The sequence below is a fragment of the Dermacentor silvarum genome, chromosome 7 (genome assembly GCF_013339745.2).
Source record: "Dermacentor silvarum isolate Dsil-2018 chromosome 7, BIME_Dsil_1.4, whole genome shotgun sequence".
NCBI lineage: Eukaryota > Metazoa > Arthropoda > Arachnida > Ixodida > Ixodidae > Dermacentor > Dermacentor silvarum.
In genome coordinates this window covers 10,159,801-10,183,280 of record NC_051160.1, presented here as the reverse complement: position 1 = coordinate 10,183,280, position 23,480 = coordinate 10,159,801, and the positions used below count along the sequence as shown (strand labels likewise).

At 48.7% G+C, this 23,480-nt stretch overlaps 1 protein-coding gene across 1 annotated transcript; it reads left to right on the top strand.

Moving 5' to 3' along the window:
• The first annotated feature begins 906 nt into the window (after positions 1-906).
• Positions 907-21,467, top strand: LOC125946823 (neprilysin-1-like). Its single transcript, XM_049670908.1, has 6 exons — positions 907-1,069; positions 4,396-4,497; positions 5,796-6,086; positions 8,118-8,315; positions 11,340-11,569; positions 21,100-21,467. Exons 1-6 carry the CDS (start codon positions 907-909, stop codon positions 21,436-21,438), a joined length of 1,323 nt encoding a protein of 440 aa, XP_049526865.1. The 3' UTR covers positions 21,439-21,467.
• Positions 21,468-23,480: the final 2,013 nt, after the last annotated feature.

Here is a 23,480-nt window from a genome sequence, read left to right as displayed (position 1 = left end):
GTTTACAAACGTGGCCGTTTAAAAACGAAGTGACCAGCGTAACGAATAATTTCACAGGCCCCAAGAACTTCGCTATAAAGGCGTTCGACTGAATAAAAAGTCACAGAGGGAGTACGTCGCCGAAATTCGCTGCGCATATATCGTTGTTCCGAGGCGCTGTTTCGCGTTTATATACAATGTGATGAATGCACGTCATGTCCCGTGATTCAGTGCTTTTTACTGCGGATTATAAAGAAGTCACGATTTTTATCAGCTGCACTTGGTCGACCCTGTGCCGTCGTACTGCTTGACGTCACGCTGGACACGTGACCTGGGAGCGAGAGGGGTGAGAGTGAGACAGGCAGCTGCACCGCGCAGAGAGGGGGCGAGAGAGTCAGGCAGCCAATGAGCGTTTGCGAAAAGTAGGTCAGTGAGAGGCTCGGCGGGGTATAAACAAAAGAAGTCAGTTCTTACTCCGCATTCGTTCTTCGAGAATGGCCAAGACTGCTTACACTCCCTAGGAAGAAGCCGCCCGACATGAGCGCCAGCGAGAGCTTGCTCACCTCGTGAGGAACGCGCTAGGAACGCCGTCGCCCGCGGACGCCGATGCGTCCCATCACCCACAAGTAGCGCCGTTCGGGCCCGCCAAGTGGTCGCGAATTCACAGCTTCGCTGTTCGACCATCTTCACAGAATGGAAGGCACGGTGATTTTTTTCTGCAATGTCCACGGATGAGGTGCGTTCGTTACTGAAATCTGCAGCACGTCTGTTGTCCTATAATGCGCCATTTCTGCCTTGCTGGCTCGTGAAAGCTTCGCGTACACCGATTCCCACAGTGCGTGGGACCCGCATAATTTTTCTTACAATGGTGATTTCTTTCTCTCTCTCTCTCTCTCTCTCTCTCTCTTGGTGCGGCCCCTTTAACAGATGAAGATATTCGACAACGACATGCAGTGGATAAAAACTTCGCACCAGGAACACACTGGCCCCGGTGCTTTGGCAACGTACTATGAGAAGTACCTCAAGTTCTACGACTCAAATCTGAACTTAGCGGCTCTCACCCGCCGCATCATCGCAGTCGAGAAGGCCTGTGCGTACACGCGTTATTTCATTCGATAGAGCAATCGATGGCTCAAAGGTTGAGTTCGGCGATCGCAGGAAATCTGCTAAAGTCGCTCTTTAGCGCACACTATGTTTTCCTTTAAAGGAACATTGGCAGGACATTTCCGTGTATTCATTTTAAGGGCTGCAGAAGTAGGCGTCTCTTTCCTCCTTTACAATCACCATATATGTAGAGCAAACGCGCCTTCTTCCGACACGCGAAAGGCCGTGGGGGGGGGGGAGGGGGAGGGAAGGGAGGCGACGTTTAGCTGCAGCACCAAGTGCCTATTTATATCAGAGGCTCCGGCAAACGGCGTTGCATGTAGGCTCCCTAGCTCCGGCAACAGTCACCAACGCCGCACGCATTTTGTGCGAACGCGGGCAAAACACAACGAACGCGGGCGTCGACAACAGTTCTGCGTGTTGCCGGTGCTGCTGCATGTCCAAGTTTATACAGCTGATAAAGCCACTATCATTACTCCGTATGACTCTCTACAAATTTGCTATCGCAATTGATTCTTCGCCTTTCAGGTGAAACTGCGACTACTTTTTTTCTTTGGCTTTGAATGAAGATTGTAGGCCTGTAAACCCTAACAAAATTCGCGGAGCACCCTAAATAATTTATCATAGTAGCTTTGCTACTACTGTTCTCAGGAGGTGGAAGAAATGAGCTCTCTGGCACATGGGAAACCAAAATCAACGTTTTTTTTTTTTTACATAAACATCAACAAAGCCGAATGTTGTACAGATGCAGCAGCCATAAACATAAAAACTATCATCTGAGGCATGTGTCATCTCAATAGTGCGGAACGTGGTACGGCGCCTCGACGCGTCCCTCCCCTCTCTCCCTCTTTTCCGCCTTTCCTTCTGTTGTCAAAATAATCCACACTTACTGCGGGCAAACCAGTAGAAATTTACTCGGGTGTTCAAACAGCAAAATTTTCGAATCGTGTCGAACGCGAGTACACGATAAAGATATCCGTTGAATATCAAATCGAATGCTCGGCAGCAAAAAATTTAGAGGACGCTTCAGCTTCGCCGTTAGGAGTGGAACGCGATATCATTCAAAGATCCCTGGCTGCTTATCAGGCTTCCCGGCAACTGCAGCTTTCCTTTTTTTCCAACTTGGCCCCTCATGCGGATGCCGTAGGGAGCCTACATGCAAGCGCCCTAGGATGCCGGTTAGGCGAGCGCGATCTGGGTGGTATTTTTGGAAGGAGGATACCGTGGCGCGCCGCTGTACGAGTGGTAAAAATGCCGGGAAAGGGGCTTGTGTTTAAGTTTCGGCGCAAGAGAATCTTGTTTTCTCGTATATTCAAATTGCAGTCCGACGCTATCACGTCTGTAGGCTGTGGTTATACGTTGCGCTTCACGATTTTTATGACGCATTTTACTTTGAGAAATTCGATTATTTCACCGGAGCCTCTGCGGGTGGTTCGAGATTATTTTCTTGGCCGCGCACGCCGACACGGAGACCGACACCGACGCTGGATTTTCCGTGACACGGGGCTTTTCACGCTACCGCGGCAAAAAAAAAAAAAAAAAAAAAAAAAAAAAAAAAAAAACTTGTTAACGCTATTTGATGCATGTACACGGTGATATAGGGCGGTCAGATCAGCTTCGCTATGACAATGAAAGTAATGAAAAAATTCACCAGCCCTTCCCCTGTCAAGAAAATGGGGGTAAGCGAAGCTTGTCGCGTATCTGACCTACTATAGGCATTTAAAGAGAACAAAATAGATGTATTATGCACTGGTTTGAAATATACAACAAAACTTTAAGCACGACTTGCAATACCCTAGCAAACTTTGCAAGACATGTTACACAAGCTCCGAGTACGGTATATCGTATTTTTGCCCTTCTAATAATCTAAAGGGAGCAGTTTTACATAACTGCGGTGTCGTTTGGGCACAAAGGTATATGTGTAAACTAGGTGTTTCAGTTTAATTTAAACTTACATACTTGTCACACAACAAATGTAATTTCATTTTCATACAATAAAATTAAGCGAAATTAAGTCCGTCCATTTTCCCAGCATCCTGTCACATGGCAAAAACCAATGTAACACGAAAATGATGACCATGGCCTTGGAAAAAAAGTAGCAACACTTGCATTTATAACCTTTATATATGGTACATAAATAATACCTTTTAATAATAAAAAGATGCTTTAAACATATGCTTGACTGGTTTAGATAATTTGTCACAATCGCACAACGAAAACGAAGTCAAATCAAATCAAGCTTAGCTAAGTAAAACGAGAAACATGGCCGACGACATAGATCTCTTAAATAGTCTTTGAATACTTTTATCAAAACGTACGTTTCTACTTCGGTCTACTGCGCGCAACTTTTGGCTCTGCCCACGTGATCCTAAACTCACGTGTGCACGGAAGGACCGACCTGCCAGGACTAAACATGCATGGCTGTCACCAGTGTCCAGCCGCTCAAGTCAGAGTAGCTTTTGTCAAACATTGTGATTCATATGTACGTCAATAAACTGGCACTTATTTAGTAAACGAAATAAGAAAAACATGAGGTAATCGCGTTGAGACTACGCATTCTATTCTCGTTCTCGTTCGCAAATTGAACGAGAATGCGTTCCGTGAACTCATTTGGTGTAAAATGTCGTTCGAACGAATGTTATTATATTTTCCCCTCTGACAGCAAACTAATGATATTATGATCGAATGTCATTTATTGTATATTACATTAGGTGCGCCTTGTTACAGGGCTATTACAGATTTTTGCCAATTCGTAAGAAAGATCCTGAATACAACAAATTTAACTCTTGACGCAAAAGTCCCTCTCGAAGATCGGCCACAGAATGGCGTTCAGAAGTAGCATCCGTGAGTTGTGTAGGAAAATCCAGTAAGATTGCCAAAATTGCAATTCCTTTTAAGTTAAGGCGTGATGTAATAAACATTTCCCCTCTTAAATTGACGAGGAGAACTTGCAAAGCTATAGACGGGAATATCGTAGGCGGGCAACTTATTTTCAAGGTGCCGGTGCTTGTCTTGCATGTTGGCGTTATGTTTCTCCCGCTCGCGAACGCCTTATATCTGGTTAAGTCAATGATCTGGACAGCTTGTAAAACTATCAAATTAACTTGAGTTATATTTGCCCGGAATGTCGCTTTAAGAAAGAGTTACGAAGGCGTGACGACTGTGAGGATTTATTTTCTGGTGTGGTATCGTGCGGGGTTTTGTAAACCAACGAGTAACTGACGCTTTATTGCCTGAGAACCAGCTTTGCGACCATTCGTCAAGTGGACTTCCGCACTTTGACCTCCGTCCCTTCTCTCTCTTTCGTCACAGTTGGAGACTTCCTGGATATACTTGTCGCGAATGACCGTGTCGCGGGCGTTCCTCTGGAAATAGGGCGCCTGGGAAAGTACACAGAACCTCTCATCCCGAGCGGTGCGTTGCATCATCATATGTGTCAAGTTCTGCAGAAAGTATATGAAGCGAACAAGACATACCTGCCGTATCATTAGACAGTAGACAGTCATAGTTTAGCGTACGCAACTACAGCGTATACGCTAAGCGGCACGCGTCAATAATATTACATTTTTAGTTGGCCTGCGAGATCTTCCGATTTCAGAGGCCATATGCCGTCCACGCACCAATCACCGATAGGTGACGCTCAAATCTCGAAGGTTTCCCTCGTTAGAAGGTTTCCCACCTGAAGGAATGGTTGCCTACGAAAGTGCGCCGTCGCTGCATTCAACCAGTTCTTGCATGGGGGCAGAAACGTGTATAAGGTTTATAAGGAAGCTTGAGCTGGATTGCTCCTATCTAAATGCATGGGACAGGGCAAATTGTTTTTATCTGCAATCACTGCAGTGAACTTTGAAGTTTGTTGCATGTGAAAGAAAAATTTTAAATCCCATGACTGCTCCAAGTGGATTCTTCTTTTTTTATTTACACATCCGTTCTTAAATAAAGATTGTTGAAAATTGCAAAATTTATTAACACGATACTATCAAGTTTCCAACTCTGTAGCTCATCAATGGAAAAATGTATCACAATTCTGAAAACAGTATTTAATGAAGCATCCAAAGCGGAGAAAATTGATGTATTCTACATCCCTCTGAAATATATTAGTAATTTGTGAATAAGATATTTGTAACACTCTTGTAAACCTTCTAACAAATGCACGCAAGCAGTAAATTGTTATATTAAATTTGTCCGCTTTCGATGCTCTAACTGATCCAGTTTACGAAACTGTGACATCTGTTTTTGATGCAGCGTTACACATTTGTAAACTTCGCGCTTCTATTTTTTATGATCTTACCAATTTTGGTCATTTTTGTAAAGGCATTCAGGCCTTAAATAAAGATTGCGCTATGGTCACTAAAATTTAATTTTCCCTTTCGAATGCAACTATTTTCATTAAAATCGGTCCAGTTATTATGTCACAAAGGCGTTTCTGCATGTACATGTACTTGTATTTGAATAGGCGGCATCGGAGTTGGGCCTGAGCAAACGTTTTCTAAAGAAGCTTGAGAGCACAAAGAGCGATGGAACGAAAAAATGTCGCAGTTTCGCCCGAAAGGCGAAGCATCAATTGCGATAGCAAATTAGCAGAGAGCTATTCGGAGTAGGGATAGTAGTTTTATCGGCTGCATAAAGTTGGAGAATACGTTCCACGAACTCCATCACAATTCGTGATTGTGAAAGCGTTAATATCCGGGCGGCCCCTCCTTTTCCCTCAGCGGAGTGGGTGCGGATCTACAAGAAGTTCACCAACGACACGTTCGACGGCAAGGACACGGTGGTGCTGTGGAACAACGCGACGGCCGTGGTGGTGTTCGCCTCGGACACCAGTCGCCTGGCACGCGAGGAAGCGCGTCTGCTGATGGCGTGGAGCGTGCTGCGGAGGCTCGTCGTTTACAGCAGCGGTCGCGCCATGAAGAGACTCCAAACGGAGGACCTCGAGACCTTCTGCCTAGACACTGTCTCGGGGGTACTCGAGGTGGCCGTCACCAACCGCTACATCACCACGTGTGCGTCACAAAAGCAAAGTAGTCCTGACGTATATATTCGAAGTTGGAAACACGGAAACTCAGCCACACACGCTTCGCGTATGGAAAAGCGCTACACTTCTTTTGAACTCTTACGATCCACTTCGGCGATAGTATCGCCTCGGCGACAATATCGCCATCCGGCACGCGCTGATTAGCTGCTTGAGCAGAATTGGATGACGTCGGGGTCAACCAGCCAATCAGCTCGTACAGTTTTGCTAAAAGAGCCAATCAGCGCGCGCCGTTGGCGGAGCGGCGTGGCCAAGGCAATAGTATCGCCGAAGTGGATCGTTTATTCAGAATACGTCCCCATATGAACGGGCTAAATGTTATATAATTTTATTCCATGCCGTGTATTGACAGAAGCTGCATGCTCTATACGCCGTGTGCCCATAACCGTATATGATCGTATATAGGATGCTGCAGACAGAGAAAGAAAGAGAGAGAGAGAGAAAGAGGGAAAGAGAAAGAGAATTAGAGAGGGAAAGAAAGAGAGAGAGAAAGGAAGAGAGAGAGAAAGAAAGAAACAAAGAAAATCACTACGAAGGTCACATACACACGCGACAAGCTTTCAAGCGAAGCTTTATAGGCTCACAAGTGTCGGCGTAGGTGGTGTCACGCTGAAAAGTGGGTAGATCCTGGCGATTGTGCAGAAAGGGTCTGAGCTCAATGGCACATACCAGGAACAAAAAAGAAAGAGAGAGACAGAGAAAGAGAGAGAGAAAGGAAGAAAGAGATAAAGAGATGAAGAGAAAGATAGAAGGAGAGAGAGAAAGGAAGACAGCGAGAGAGAAAAAGACAAAGGACGACAGAGAGAAAAATAAAGAAATAATAGAGAGAGAGAGAGAGAGAGAAAGAAAGAAAAAGGAAGAAAGAAAAAAAAGAAAGAGAAAGAAAGAAAATCACCACGGAGGTCACATACACGCACGGCAAGCTTCGCTTACCCCCATTTGTCGACAGGGGAAGGGCTGGTGATTTTCTTTTTTTTTTTTTTTTTTTTTTCAGGTATGACGAGAACAGCGCTAACGACAATGTTTAAAGGGACGCTAAAGGCAAATATCAAGTCGACGTGGACTGTTTACATACCTTTCTAGAAACCTCGAAACACTTGTCTCGTGCAAAGAAAAGACTTAGTTTACGAGAAAATTGGATCTGAAGGGTCCAAATTCCTTTATTGCAATTCAAATCACCCGCCACGCCAACCGAGGAGTGGTGACGTTGCATACGCCATTACCGCACTTGACGAGGCTTGTTGCATTTAAAAGAAAAACTTAAAATCTAGTGACAGTCAGTTGCAAATTTTATATTTAGGTCGTCAACTTTTTATTGAAAATGAGCAAAAATCGCAAATTCTCAGAAAACGAAACTATCAAGTTTACAACCCTGTAAGGCAGCAATGAAAAATGAAATCACAATTCAGTGAATTGCATCTAACAGCGCATCTAAAGCGGCCAAAATTGACATGTTACACATGAATCTAAAAAAAAATTCTTTAATATGGAAATACAGCTTTTGCAGAACCCTTGTACACAACGTAACGAATTCACGTAAGCTATAAATGGACATACCAAATTTGTCCGCTTTGAATAATCTGATGGATGCCATTTAGAGAACCGCGGTATTTATTCTTGATGCAGAGCAATAAATTTGTAAACTTCGTGCTTCTATTTTTCTCGAACTTTGGAATTTCTGAAAATTCTTTCAACAAAATTCAAGCCCTAAATTGAAATTCCGTCTTCAACAGTCAGTACAATTTAACTTTCTCCCACAAATGCGACAAATTTCATTAAAATCGATCCTGGGGTTATCTCAGAAAAGCGTTTCTGCGTTCTACATGTATTTGAATAGGCCGCGATGGAGTTGGGCCCGAGCTAAAGCTTCCTCGTAAGCTTTATATTGGTTTAATTTCTGAAACGGTTGTTTTTGAGTAAACTACGTGTGCTAGTGACCAGTTTATCGTCGACGATCCGGCGTTCTCGATGATGCAAAATGCGCTCCCGGCTCCTCTTTCAGACGCCCCGCAGAGAGCTCTTGAAGCCGCGAAGGTGTTGACACTGCGCATGATCAGCGAGCTGGTGAACAAGTTGTCCAACACTCGGTGGATCGTTGATCCGGTGCGCAATCTGACCGTGACCAAGGCCCGGAGCCTGCAGCTCATCATGGCCTACCCCCCTCATCTGGAGAACGCCTCCAAATTGGAAGAGTTTTACTGTGAGCGCACAATTAACGTACGCGAGTATTGGCTGACGACCGTCTGACCGAGAAGATAATTCTTCAGCGTATAGCGCGCGACATCCAGCATTTGACTTCCAGTTTAACATTCCTATATAATCATGGACTGTTAAGAAAATAAAAGTTGTAGTTACCACCTAGTTGTCATATCCTTCGCTACTTCGATATAACTGCAGATGGTAAAGGCAGAGTTTAATATTAACATCAATAGCATAAGTTGCGTGGGACAGGCGGCAGCTGACAAGGTAACGGTAGAGTTAGCATTACTGACTAAAGAAGGAAACCACTCTGAATTATACCAGAGGTAGTCCGATTTATGTGTTGTAAGCTAGGAACATTGTATCTGGTGGTGCTAACTGCGTTTTTAATTGGTAGCTGAGACCCATTAGTAAAAGTGACTACTATGTTTAGTCAGTGGTTTCGTAACTATCCCCTCACCAACTGCAGTCATGCCAAGAATGTGAATGCCGTGAAAACTGGATAGCGGCTACAAAGACCCTTTAATGCGATTAGCATTCTTTGGGAAACTTCGCCCAATTTGCGACATATATGTCTGTCTGTCTTTACGTCTGTCCTCCGTTAAGCCCTTTCGCGCCAAATTGAGTCACTGTTTAGTCCGCGGTCTAATCGGTAGAGCCTCGTGCTGCTGTGCCGAGGGAACCAAGTTCGAAACCCACCGTCCGGTCAACTTGGGTCCCTGGACATGTGCCACTCTTCGATGACAAAAAAAAATCTTTAAGATTTCTCCGATATTGGGAGAAAGTTCAAGTGCATAGGCCTTGCAAACTCACCGGCTGAGCTTCGTAAATTACATTATGGCTGTAAAGTAATTAATTCAGAAGATGATTAGTGAATGTTTGTAAATTAGTTAAATATGCATTTAGATTTCTCGTACAAGCAATGTCCGCCTCTGAATAATCCAGCCCAAGGAGTAGAATTCTGTGATCTCCAACAGGCTATTATTAAAAAGTCGCAGTTTCGCCCGAAAGGCGAAGCATCGATTGCGATAACAACATAGTGGACAACTATACAAAGAAAAGATAGTAGTTTTATCGGCCGTATAAACTCGTAAACATAGGCTCACTAACTAAACTAACAAGCATGGTGTCACGCGCGCGCAATCGAGCATGAACGCATCTCACTCGAAGACCGCGGAAACTAGCTGTCAAAACGTTGGAGTGAGTAAGCGCAGCAGCAGCAGGAGCGAATTGAGCGTCGTGCCGGCGCTCGCGTCAACGCGATCTTAGCCGCGAAAACACAGCGAGGGCGGACTCTGCCCCCCGCCGCAGATAGCTTTCAAGATACAGCCGCGCGGGCAGGCGCTCGCGGCGCAGAACGCCCCCCCCCCCCCCCCCCCCTCTGCCCCCGACGCCTTCCGGCCCAGCGGGAGCGCGCGGCCGCAGTATAAGGCGCCGCGCGGCCCCTTCAACCTCCCTACCCTCCCTCCGGAGCGTTGTGCGCGACTGGAAGACTGCGCGCTTCCTTCCCGCTTCCCGCCCTCGTATGCGCGAGCCACGATTGCCGGCTCACCGTCGCACGCTTTCACTTGCACATAGTACGGCGCGCTGCGACGATTTTATCTCCCGAGTACTTTATACGGAAACTCACGGCGACTCACTTCCCTTACGTAGAGTAGCAGGCCAGATGTTCCATTTTCCGGCCGACCTCTCTCCAATTTCAAATCATTAAACTACTTCTTCTCCTTCTTCACGGCGACAGCGACGGCAGAAATTCGTCTATTGTCCATATAATTGCTATCGCAATAAAAAAATTACCGTATGGCCAACCACATGGCTAAAGAGCTTATACCAACCATTGGGCATATACCGTACTTTTCTGCTTATAACCCGCCACCGCGTATAACCCGCAGCCCCAATTACAACAGCCCGGAAAGAAGAAAAAAATCGTGCGTATAGCCAGCGGAAACAACTGCATACAACAACGCTCACTTCTTTGCGAAAACAGTCTGCAGTTTGGATGCACGACTCATCCGAGTCGTATCTACGGAAAGCCGCGCTGTTCTCCCCCCCCCCCCCCCCCCATTTTTGTTTTGGCGATGTTGATAATATGCTGCTACGCTGCAAAGGACGGCCGTTCAGCGCAGTTCATTGTGATCCCAGTTTGCCGGCGCCGCGTGCAGTATCGCTATATCGCTGCATGCACTTCGGATGAAACGCAAAATGGCAACCATTGAAGAGGAGGAGCACGGGCGGCCTTTAAGGCGCAAGAAGGGAGCTTCAACAAGTAGAGATGGGGTTCCCTAGGAGATAACAAAACTTTGAATGGCCGAGAACCTTGCCTTGAAGTGTGGTTTCACGGCAGTGCGCACCGCGCAGCTTTGAGAAGCGGCTTCACGGCAGCGCGCGTCGCGCTCCCTTGAGGTGTGGCTTCGCGACACGCGCGCACCGCGTTGCTCCGAGATGCAGCTTCACCGCAGCATTCGCAGAGTTGCCATGAAGCCACACCTCAAAGCGAAATTTGCATGTAACATGCACCCCGACTTTGCCGTCATTTTCTTTCGTGGGGGTTATACGTGTGAAAATATGGTACTTAGGTCTTCAATGTATGCACAGCAAATAAAATGCGTCAGCGTGTTTATTTATAGCTGTGTAACAGCGCACTGAAAACAAATATGCCGACACTGCGACCACAAAATGCGACCCACATCAAATTTAATACGCAATTCGAACAATATTGCCCTATACCGCTCTATAATGCATCTCTAACATGCGAAAAGGACTTCAGTAAAAGACGCGTAAACAATGTAATAATTTCGTGTAGGTGGGGAATGAATGAATGAATGAATGAATGAATGAATGAATGAATGAATGAATGAATGAATGAATGAATGAATGAATGAATGGCGCTTGCCGTCTTTCTAGGTAAGTTTGTGAACGTGATGTTTGAGTTTCGTAAGTTTACCAATTTAAAAGGCAGGCGGTCTGCAGACCGTGAACGAAATGCTTCACTTTGTTTTTCACTTTGCGAATGGCGTTTGTGCAGCGACTTTCCCGGACACTGGAGTGGGTTTCTTGAGGCCTTACCTGGAGACACACAGGCACTTCACCAGCCGCATGTTCAAGGAAAACGCCACCGAGAACTTCACCACTGGTGTCGCCAATGCCTACTACCAACCGGGCGTGAACACCATGACGATTCAGGCCGGAGTTGTGCAGCCGCCCATGTACTTTCCCGACGGACCGGCAGCGCTGAATTATGGAGGACTGGGGCAGGTAAGCCCAGAAAGTTGAGGTCGCCTCTGCATAAATACCACCAAGCTGTCGTGTACGTTTTAGACATCGCGTAAACGACACTTTCCAGGCGTCTTGTACATAACATAGTGTAGACATCTTGTAGCAATCCTTTTATAGACATGTTATAAACGTCTCATACTTACCATGCCATTTCTTTTTGCCTAGAATTATTCTACGGACATCCTATCAGAAACGGTGAAATACTTGGAGCATCGAGTCGATCACATTGATTATTGGCTGTCACATTTCCATCCTGCCACGCCACCATCATGTCTGCCAGCAACGGGGGGACTTGTGCGGACAATACCTCAGCGTATAGATTATGTGACAACGCGGACACATGGCCGTACAGGCTGGAAGCCCTAGCCACCGTTTGGCGCTGAGTCATGCAATAAATGAACTAACGCCTATGACGCCATATAACCGCCATGACAAATTACATTCAAAATTTGCAGAGTTACGGTCTTACGTTTTGTAAACAGTCCATGGAGGGTTTATGGGTGCACTTACACTGAAGTAAGTGTTAAAATAAATTTTCACGTTTTATCTGCAACTCAATAATTATAATAACAATGACAGTAATTTCCAAATACTTTCAGTTACAAACAATAACAAAATTTATCACATTCCAGTCCCCAGGACAATAAATGCGATCAATGTGCAACCTTATCGCACATTTTTGCATCCTGATGTTTGTTTGGTAGGGGTATGCGAATATTCAAGAATTTGTGTACATATTTGTGGACTTATATTGCGAATCTAGAGTGCATCCTATTGGAGAACTCCCTGTTTCGTTCTCACTGAATATGGTTTGATATTTGGCTCTGACTGGTACAAAATCACCCTTTCTTCAAAAAAACATATCACTCAAATCGGATCAGTGCTTGTTTAAGAATGTTTCTGTGTTTCATGTGCATTTAAAAAAGCTTAAATGAAGCTGATATCGTTATAGCCGAAATACCGTTTAGCGAAATAGCGCCAACCGGTTGTTACAAGAGGCAAATCAGTTGTGTATGATTTCAAAGTTCACACAGTACTTACAGGATCGCTTGCCAACATTATCGACGGTACATCCAGGTCGTTGGTCACGAGATCATGCACGGTTACGACGTGATGCATATCACGTTTGACAAAAACGCACAGCCCGTCAACTTCAAGGACGCTTCGACAATGAAAGAGTTCGAACGCAAAATTCTCTGCCTCCGCAATGCGTACGAAACGGTGAGTGAATACTGCTCCCATTCAACAGCTTCGTAAGCCTTTTTCCGGCCCAAAGATTCTTGTGGGAATAACAGTGCGCGACAAGAACGAAAAAAAAATACCAATCGCTAAATAACATTATAGCTGGTTGCGTATCATCGATGATTCACAGCGCGCCGTTTCTTGGCGCCATACTTGAAGAACTGAGCCTGAAGAGCGAAAGTCTATGAAATACACTCGAATCTGTTTTTAACGAAACGTTACTTTACGCATCTTTGTATACATATCCTTAACCATTTTTTATTGCGATAACAATTATATCGACATTTCAGGCGTATTTCTGCCGTCGTCGTAGGCGTCGCCGTGATGTTCCGTAGAAAGTCCAATGGCGATAACATCATCGTCACGCGCCGTACGCTGTATCTGCGATCGAGTGAGGGTGAGCCGACGATGGTGGCTCAATCTCGCGCGCGCAAGGGGGGAAAGCGGGGACGAAGCGCGTCGTCTTCCGTCGAGCGCAAAGTACCGGGCGGAGGGGAGGGGGGGAGGGCGTTCTACTCCGGCGGCAGCTGCGTGTGACGCGGCCGCGCAGGCCCTATCTTGAAAGCGATCTGCGATGGGGACAGAGTGCGTCGAGTGGTGATTGTTTCGTGTGCGCTGTGTTCTCGCCGCTTAGTTCGCATTGAAGAGTGGCAGCAGCGCGAAGGTCAATTCGCTCGCTGCTGCTGTCGCGCTTTCTCACTCCAGCGTTTTGACAACAAGTGTACGTGGTCATCGAGCGAGATGTGTTCATGTTTGCTTGTGCGCGCGCGACATCACGCTTGTTAATTCAGTTAGTAAGCGAATGTTTACAAGTTTATACGGCCGATAAAACTACTATTCTTACTTCGTATAGCTCTCTACTAATTTGCTATCGCAATCGACACTTCGCCTTTGGGGTGAAGCTGCGACTTTTCTTCTTCTTCCTTAAAACTTTTCTCTCTTCCTTGTACCGCTACTTATGCCTGTCAATATATTCCCTGCTTTTTTTCTACCAATACTATAAACGTATCTTGCTTATCTCGATGATGACCGGTTGATGCTCCCGTCCACTTAAAATCCAAGCGATCCTGGACGTTACCTGCGGGTCTCGCTGGGTGAATCCCTTCGAATTCCATTAGGATGTGCTGAGTGGTCTGCGGATTTTTGCTGCAGCATACCCATTATTTCGGCCGCGCTTTTCGATCTCTTATAGCCCCTTCCGGTAGCCTCAGATAGTATAGCCACCGTCTCAGAAAGGCCTTGGTCCTGGTTCGATCCCCTGACCCGTAGGAATTTTCTAAGAAGCCGGTATGTGTTATATATATATATATATATATATATATATATATATATATATATGTGTGTGTGTGTGTGTGTGTGTGGTGAGTGCGGCCAGTTCCCCGAAGAATCGTACACATCATACATTCAGGATGCGCTAGCTTTGTGCAAATGTGTCAACGCCACCATGTCCCAGACCGAAAGAATACGGCATATTATTAAAGGCATAAACACCATCGTCTTTAGCGCACTCACCACACAAAATCCATCATCCAAGATTTAATAGCCACTTGCCAGCGCTTCAATCTCTACGGCTATATGCACGGATAACACATACTTTCGTCTGCCTTCAGCAGTAGAATTGCGCACGCTCATACGTGATATCCTTCGGGAGGAACTTCACGGACGGTGCTCTTCCTGTGCAACAGAACCTGCCATCGCCCCTTCTCCGACCGGCTTACGCGAGATAATCAAGCAAGAGATCGCCTCTGCGTCCCGTCTAACGTGCTCCGAGGGTCCCTGCGCTCGACAGGTGCTCACATATGCCGACGTCGCGGCGCTCCCTCCGGTCACCGCGGACCCTCTACCAACGGATCACTATGTCCCTGTGGCTTCATTGTCACCACCAGTGCGCGTACAGCCTTACTGCTCCGCTCCGGTTCCTGCTCGACCCATTTGCTACTATAGTGTGGCTGTAGCGCCAAACGACGCCGCAACGCAGCGACCCCAAGATCGGCGCTCTCGGCTTGACAGCCGAGGAGAATAAAGTTGGGCGGCGCGTGCTTACGGCGCAAGCACGGCACGCGCCAGTCCGTTCTAAAAGTATGCTGAGCTGGTCCTCTTGGTCGTGCGCTCCGCGGCGACCCCTCGGTTCTCGACATTGGTGACTCCGGACGTGATCCGCAGAGTATCAACAAGGACCGATTCAGCATCGCCTGTTACCGAGCCCTGCCCACGGCCATGGACCAGCTGGAAGAAGAGTGGCGCCCACCGACGCTAGACGACCCTTGGCGTTTGCAACTGTGGCCCTACCGTCCGCACAGCCCTATCGTGTGGTTCGCGCAGGTAGACGCACAGCTTTACGTAAATGGCGTGTCGTCGCAGCTCTGGCGGTACCTACTCCTCAAGCGAGAAATTCCCACCGACGTCTTCTCTCGTCTTGACCTTCCGTCATCAGACCAGAACATGTACGAGGACCTCAAGACCGCCTTCTTTCGTCACTTTGGCGTACCAGTTCCCCATCACTTATGCAGCACGACACTGTTTCCTTCAACGGCTGACGCTTCTGAAGGAATGGCTCAAACTACGCCGTCCTCTTCGCCATCCGCACCGGGTGAACGCTGCGCCACTGCTCGCGAATCTTCCGCCGCACCTACACCACAGGAGCCACTGTGCGGAGACAACACGACAACTGCGTCTCCCGCGTCTCGTTCGTTCCCCGACGACGAACAACCTCCCGCCACATTGCCCGCACCATCAACTACACAACTGGTGAGCCCGCTAGTCCTCAGCAACGACCACCTTGCCTCCACGCCCGAGCATACCAAAGAGTCGGCATGCACTCCACCCCCACCCGAGTTACATGTCGTCCCCAATCCAAGCCGTGGAGATGACTCAGCAGCGAGCCGTGCCTTGACGGCTGTCGGGACGCATATCAGTCCACCTGTTCCGAGTGAAATCCTGCGGCAACGCTGCGGTGAGACTGGTCCGGCAGCTATCACGTGCACTGCACTTCCTAGCAACGCCAGCTTCTTTCCCGTGAAGCCCTTGTCGCCGGCCCCCTCTCGCAACACACGTTACGTTTCTCGGCTTCAACGCCCCAACGACACTGCCTTGACGTTTGGCCACAAGGATGCCTCCTCGGCTTGCGGTGCTCGGCGTCGGAGAACCCGTGCCCAGGGGAGCCGGCAGCCCCGCTGCTTCGCTGGTTTTCGTCGCTGCGTCCACCCGATTTTACACAGGTGCCAGGCCGGACGCTGCTACCGCGCGCTTCGAAAGCGCCCGCCCTCAACACCAAGCCTATGTTCACGGGTCCGACTGACATTCACACGTTGGCACCACGCTAACTACGATAGAGCGAACCGGGTCCCGTCGTTGCGGGCTTGTCACCACGGTCGCAGCATCAGCGGGGGCCGGATTCGATGTTGCTATCGGCGCCGACGCACCCCACCACCGTCTTCACCGCTTGACCAGCCCAAACTTGGACGATGTCATCGTGGCTGCCGCGTTCCCCGCACCCTTCTGCGATCGTCCGTCCATGCAGACCGACCAGGCAACATCTGCACCTGCAGCTTGGAACGTGAATGGCGTCGCGTCTGCGCCCTCCGCGATGCAGGGATCATGAGGTCAATGTTCTTCAAGCTGCCGCCACCAAAACCTCGTCCACTGCTGCACTCCCAGGCCAGGCCACCGTAGTGAATCGCGCACATTTCGCCGTTCCGTCTGGGCGGGGGGCCCTGTAGCGCCAAACGACGCCGCAACGCAGCGACCCCAAGATCGGCGCTCTCGGCTTGACAGCCGAGGAGAATAAAGTTGGGCGGCGCGTGCTTACGGCGCAAGCACGGCACGCGCCAGTCCGTTCTAAAAGTGTGCTGAGCTGGTCCTCTTGGTCGTGCGCTCCGCGGCGACCCCTCGGTTCTCGACATGGCCACCGAGGGCATATCTCCTGGTTCTGTGGACGGCCTCAACAGGATGAGCAACGTGGTTATACACCCGCAGAGCGAACAGGCGTCCGCCCAACAACGGGCTACCAGAGAACCTCCTACCGCTCTTCATTTTACCGATCACCCTCTCCTCCGTACCCAGCACCTCCACCACTTATAAGGAACCGTTTATTCCAGCCGAGCTCGAGCTACGACGAAAAAAAAATGGCGCAGTTTCGCCCGAAAGTCGAAGTATCAATTGCGATAGCAAATTAGTAGAGAGCTATTCGGAGTAGGGATAGTAGTTTTATCGGCTGCATGAACTTGGACACATTGGCTTACTAACTGAATAAACAATCGTGGTGTCAGCGCGCACAAGCAAACATGAATAGATCACACTGAATGACCGCAGCCAACGACTGTCAAAACGCTGGCAGCAAGCGCAGGTTCGCGCAGTCTATCGCTTCAACGGAAACTGAGCGGCGAATGCACAGCGCATGCAAAGGTCAGAGCCGTGTGGAGATAAGAGACGGTGCGGACGACCGGCATCCCCGGGCTTCGCCCTTATGCCCGGGCTTCGCCCGTATGCGTGCTTTCGCTCGCGCATACGGCGCGCGGCGACGATTTTATCGCCCTTGAAATCTATACGGAACCTCACGGCGACGGCGACGGCGACGCCGATGGCAGAAATCCGGTAGAAGTGTCCATATGATTGCTATCGCAATAAAACAACAAGCTGTGCGGCTGATGATGACAAATACAGATGAGGAATTTGTACAAGTGATGATGATGTGCAGAGATGAAAAAGAGTCAGTCATGGGTCGCGCTCACACTATATATATATATATATATATGAAGACGAAGTCTTTCCTGGAGATTTACCCCTTCCGCCTTTTCCGTGTAGGGGATGTTTATAGCCTCTTTCGTGGGTCGGTCCTGGAGATAACGCAGTCTAAAATTAAGGGCCGATATATATGCGCTAATTCCCTACCAAGAGAAGGAAGCGCAGTCGAGGACGGCAGGAAACTAGGTGGGGTGATGAAGTTAGGAAATTTGCAGGCGCAAGTTGGAATCAGCTAGCGCAAGACAGGGGTAATTGGAGATCACAGGGAGAGGCCTTCGTCCTGCAGTGGACATAATAATATGGCATAATATAGGCTGATGTGCGCTAATGGGTATGTGACCCCGGGGTCACTGCTAGCCGTGATGTCCCGGATATAAATATATATATATATATATATATATATATATATATATATATATATATATATATATATATATATATATATAAAGATTTCCAGACGGCCCGTATTTGAACAGAGGACCTCTAGTTCAGAAGCCCGATGCTGGCACCATTACACCACGCACGTTTTCCCCCACTAAGGCGTGCCTAATAATCAGATCGCAGTTTTGGCAGGCGAAACCCCAGAAATTATTCAAATTTAACACGTGAGCATAGGTCAAAATTTGGGCTGATACCGAAGACAGTGCAGTTAAAAAAGTTGCAGTTTCGCCCGCGAGGAGAAGCATCAATTGCGACAGCAAATTAGTAGAGAGCTCTACGTAGTAAGGATAGTAATTTTCTCGGCTGTATAAACTTGGACACATTCGCTTACTGAATGAATTAACAAGCATGGTGTCAGCGCGCACAAGCAAATACTCGACGATCCCACTCCCGACAACCGCAGACAACCGCTGTCAAAACGCTAGCGTGAGCAAGCGCGGCTGCAGCAGCGAGCGAAGGTTCGTGGGGTCTGTCGCTTCAACGGAAACTGAGCGGCGAAAGCACAGCGCATACAAAGCCGTCTGCAGATCGCTTTCCAGATACGGTGCGGGCGACCGGCCGCAGTCGCTCAAAGTACAAGTGCGCAGTTGCGGGCAGAGTAGAATACGCACCCCTTCCCTCTCGCGTTGCCTTCCCGCTTTCCTCCTTCCGCGTGCGAGACTGAGTCGGCAGTTCCCCTTGCACCGTTGGTGCCGCAGCACGACGTCGCCCCCCCTCCCTCCCTCACATTTCCCCACGGCCTCCCACGCGACGGTCGCGTTTGCTCTCGGCCGTGCATTCGCTCTCCGTTAAAGCGCGCATCCCTCGTACGCTTTCACTCGCACATACGGCGCGCGGCGAGAGATTTTATCGCCCTTGGACTTTATACGAAACCTCACGGTGACGACGACGACAATGATGGAAGAAATCCGCTTGGAGTGTCCATATAATTGATATCGCAATAAAACATTTAAGCACTCCGACGTTTCTCCATCTCTTCTCAAGGGAGGAGTGACGCGATAGAGTGCCGTGCGCAGTAACTCTGCCCCATCTTCACCCCTAAGTCATTTAGGAAGACACTGTCTTTGATTGATCACCTTTGATCAACTGGAGGTTGAATCACCTTCTAGCTTTTGTTTAGCTTCGTGCTACTCTTGAGTGGCCGGAAATTTTAATTTCTTTTGTTTCTCTCTCTTTCTCTCTCTCTCTATTTCTCTCTCTCTCTTTGACCCTTTCATGCATTTGCGGTTTGTTTCTCTTCATTTCTTCAAACACGTTGACACATGGGCATTCGGCGTCTGGAGCGGTGTGGAATCCAATTCGGCGGCGGCGAATTCCGCCGAAAAGGACGTCTCCGCGCCGATCGGTACCTGACACGGTACCTGACAATCGCCAGCCGTTTGTGCGCAGGCGCGAGAGAGAATAGCCAGGAGTCATGTGCTCCTTGAATATGTGACTTTGCCTAGGTACTACGGAGAAGTTTACTTGCTCGTTTTGCAGGCGTTTGTCCCTAGGCGCGCCGGCATTGCGGAGTGAGGACGTGTGTTTGTTAGTGATCTTTGTGTCTAAAGGTATGTCGGACGTACGCGAATCCCAGAAGCTAAAGGTAAGTCGGACAGACTTTTTCACACCTGCGGCGCTCGTGCTGAGTCAGTCATGCCGGATTATACCTTTCTCGCGCCTTCCGGCGCTCTACCTTCAAAATAACGTCACTGCTCTTCCCAGGGGAGCAGTAGGGGACGTAGTAGAAACCAGGCCTGCTCTCCTAGAGCACTATCTTCGCTCGCGCGAGGCTTTTCGTATGCTGCTCTCCGTGACTTTTCAAAAGCATTTTTAATGGTCCCCTTTGAGTTAAATAAACGTCCTTCTGCGTACGAAAAGCCTGGAACGAGCGAAGGTACTGCTCAAGGAGAGCAGGCCCGGTCTCTACGATGACCACTACGGCTGCCCCGGGAAAATCAGTGATGTTATTTTGAGGGTAGAGTGCCGTAAGGCGCGAGAAAGGTATAATCCCGCATGACTTACTCAGCACGAGCGACGCAGGCGCGAGAAAGTCTGTCCGACGTACCTTTAGCTTTTGGGAATTCGCGTACGTCCAACGTACCTTTAGACACAAAGATCACCAAACGGGACGTCAGTGCCCACTGCTTCATCTGGTTCACCGCGCCGGCAGCCAGTTTTCAGGCGTAAACAAACTTGCACGTGGGCATGGCCAGCACGCACAATCTGACCAACATCGTCCACGCCATTGCGCTGCGCCAGCAGACCTCACTCCACATTACCGGCACGTTTATAGGGACAAACGCATACAAAACGAGCAAAGAAACTCCGTAGTACCTAGGCATTCAAGGAACCAATGCCCCCAGAGTTTCTCTCTCGCAGTCACTCGTGTTCGCGCCGGCGCACAAACGGCTGGCGATTCCTGAAATGAGACACTCGTGGCATCTGACCAATAAGGGCCGCCGCTGCGGCCGCAGTCTCTCGCCTCGGACAAATCAGAACGCGGGCCAGCTACGGAGTCATCCCTCGCGGAACTTCATCGCAAACGGTCTCGACCGCGTTCGAGCTTGGCACATCGCAGTTGTCTCAAAATGTCGCTGTCGCCGACTCCCGCGACAGCGAAGATGCCGTTAGAGGCTGTAAGAAGTTACCCGGTTCTGTGCGACAAACGCCACGCCAAGTGCAAGTATGATGTCGGGAAACGATAAACTTACCTAAAAAATAAAAGCATGTGAACTGTATTCGAGGGGAGAAAACTAAAAAAATAAAGAAAAAAAAGTTTGGTAGGGTGAGGATGGCGCGGGCGTGTTAATTGATATTAGGCAGGTTGGTCTATAGCAGTAAAATATCGCGTGCTCTCCTTGTTTTCGCCTTACATCGATAGCTGGTGAGCTACACTGGACGCTGCCAAATTCCGTATTGGCGGCGTTTTGAGCCAATCAGAGAGGTTCCTTTTGGGCCAATCGGAGCTGGCAAGACGGCGAAATCGATAATGTGAACGACGCTGTACATACACGGCGGCAGGGAAGGTTGCGGGCCGCTCGACTCTTCAAGTGTCCCAGCTGTGAACTATAGCTACAGCCTGCATACTTTGTCACTCGCAGTTGGAATCGAATGCCAGGCAGCTCGACGACTTCACGGACTCGGAAGGCCTTGCCGACTACACGGGACTGCTGCTGGCCTACGCCGCCTACCGTAGTCTCCCGGCTGCCGAGCGGGACAGGAAGGTGCCCGGCATCGCCTTGAGCGCCGAGAAGACCTTTTTCGTGGCGCACTGCCTCAAGTGGTGCTCCTTGTCCAAGAAACGCAGTCAGGAGAGCCGCTATTGGGCCGGCCGCTCGCGTTGCGTCGTGCCGCTGCAGAACATGCGCGAGTTCGCCTCGGCCTTTCGCTGCAATACCGGGGAACCGATGAGTCCCTCGAACAGATGCGACTTCTGGTAGAAAACTCGGCGATGCGTTAACTCATCGCTTTCCGAGGCGCTGGATTGTACCTGCGGCTATAGTGCCAGGACTGCCGGCTTATTTTTTTTTCTTTGTGTTAATTTTTCCACTTATTTTATGTCTTTACGTTTCTGCAGGCGTGCGATCAGATGATCCTATGAAATATTTGCTACTTGTTGTGGACAGCGGATGTTACAACGCGTGGTCCAATTGATTAACTTTGTGTACTTGTGGTTATCGCACGCTACGCTCTCACGAACCATGGTTTAGAAGACGGAGGGCATCAAATCAGACCCACGGATAGCGTGTGACTTCACCATACGCGTATAAGAAGTGTGCACACAATAAATTAGGTTCTACGTACATGTGGGTACGCTATTAGAAATACGCTACCTTCTATGGAGAGTAAGATTACTCCCAGTCCTGGTAGTATTTATGTACACTTGCTTTGCTCTTAGCACACAGATTACCCGGCTTATCGAGTAATCTGTGCCCACGTACCCACGTACCTTAGTGTACCACAAAACTAGAGGCTGTTTCTCGGCCGTGTATGCAAAAGAATGGAAATGATGTATAAAAGATCGGAGATTAGCTTTTTTTTATTTTATTGATACGCTATCACATTTGGGTACACTCTATCTAAAACTCCCATAATACTAGAAGCTAGAAGTGTACACAAAAGAATGGAAATTATGTTTTGACACCCCTTTCCTACGCATTCCTGCGGCATAGCGTATTTAATACCAGATTTTAATTACCATTTCGCCCACATTCTTCCATAGACATAACAGTGGAGAGCGAAGCTACTGCATTGCCTGTTCCAGCCCTAGTCTTGGAAAAGTCAAGACACCGCACCAGTTTCTTCGTTTCAAGGCCTGCTCCAAGTTACACTAATGGAGACTCCTAATGGAGGAGGAGGAAATAACTTTATTGAGTCCTGAGGAACCCCTCCCCACTCACTCTTGGTTTCCATTGCTAATGGAGATCGGCGTTTTTATTAAACAATTATGTATACAAAACCAGAACCGGGGCTAGGCTCTTGTGTTATTTTTTTTCTTCTTTTTGGTCCGCTGTGACTTTTGGGTACACTCAATCTAAAACTTCCTAATGGCGAGGGGTCACAAATAAAACAAATTCTGGGGTTTCAAGTGGCAAACTCACGATGTGATTATGAAGCACGCCGTAGTGGGGGACTCAATTTAATTTTAACCACCTGGGTTTGTTTAACGTGCACGAAATACCCGGTACACGAGCGTTTCAGAGCGCAGCTCTTAGGCACTCTTTGAGCATCGTCGTCCCTCGGCGTAACCGAGCGAACGAGCACAGCGAAGGATGAAAGAGGGCGATCGCGAAGAGATCGGGAGGAGGAAAGCGGAGGAGGAGGCTTAGGAGGAGAGCATGGCGAAAGGATGAGGAGACAAGCAGACTGCCACGCGAGACGAGATGGCGCCATAGTAGCGTGCGCCGTAGTGCACCGATGACGTCATTACTAACGTTGAATTCCAATGGCGGAGCCGGAGCAGCCGACGGACTCCGCGAGCGAGCACTCGACTCTGCCGTAGAGCAACGCCTCCAAATCCGCGAGTGGAACACAACCTGCTCCGCCGGAGCAAGGCGGAAGCGGAAGTTCTATCCTTCGGTCGCCAAGTTACCCAGGGTACCTTGCGTGTTGTCATTCCCTTCCGCTGTTTGCTCCCAGCACCGCCGCACCGGTCACTCGTCTTTTCAGCGCCGTTCACCCGCTGCTTAAAACTGCAAAATGGATACCTTGCCAATTAAGCGTGCAACAGCTTTTGTTTGCTATGGTGAGCACACAGGATGCGGACAAACATGGTAGGTGTCTCCGCAACTTGAAGGACGTCCTCGATGACGCTCACTACTTCGGGCCTCTTCGCGGGAATGCGGAACATCCTGTCGAATTCCCGCTCATAAGCGGCAGTTTCAGCGTCGCTGCAGCACTATCCGATAAATCGCTCGTGTCGGAACTTGAGCTCTCCGACTCGGAGCTGTCGCTATCGAGTAGCAGAAGCAATGCCGCACGC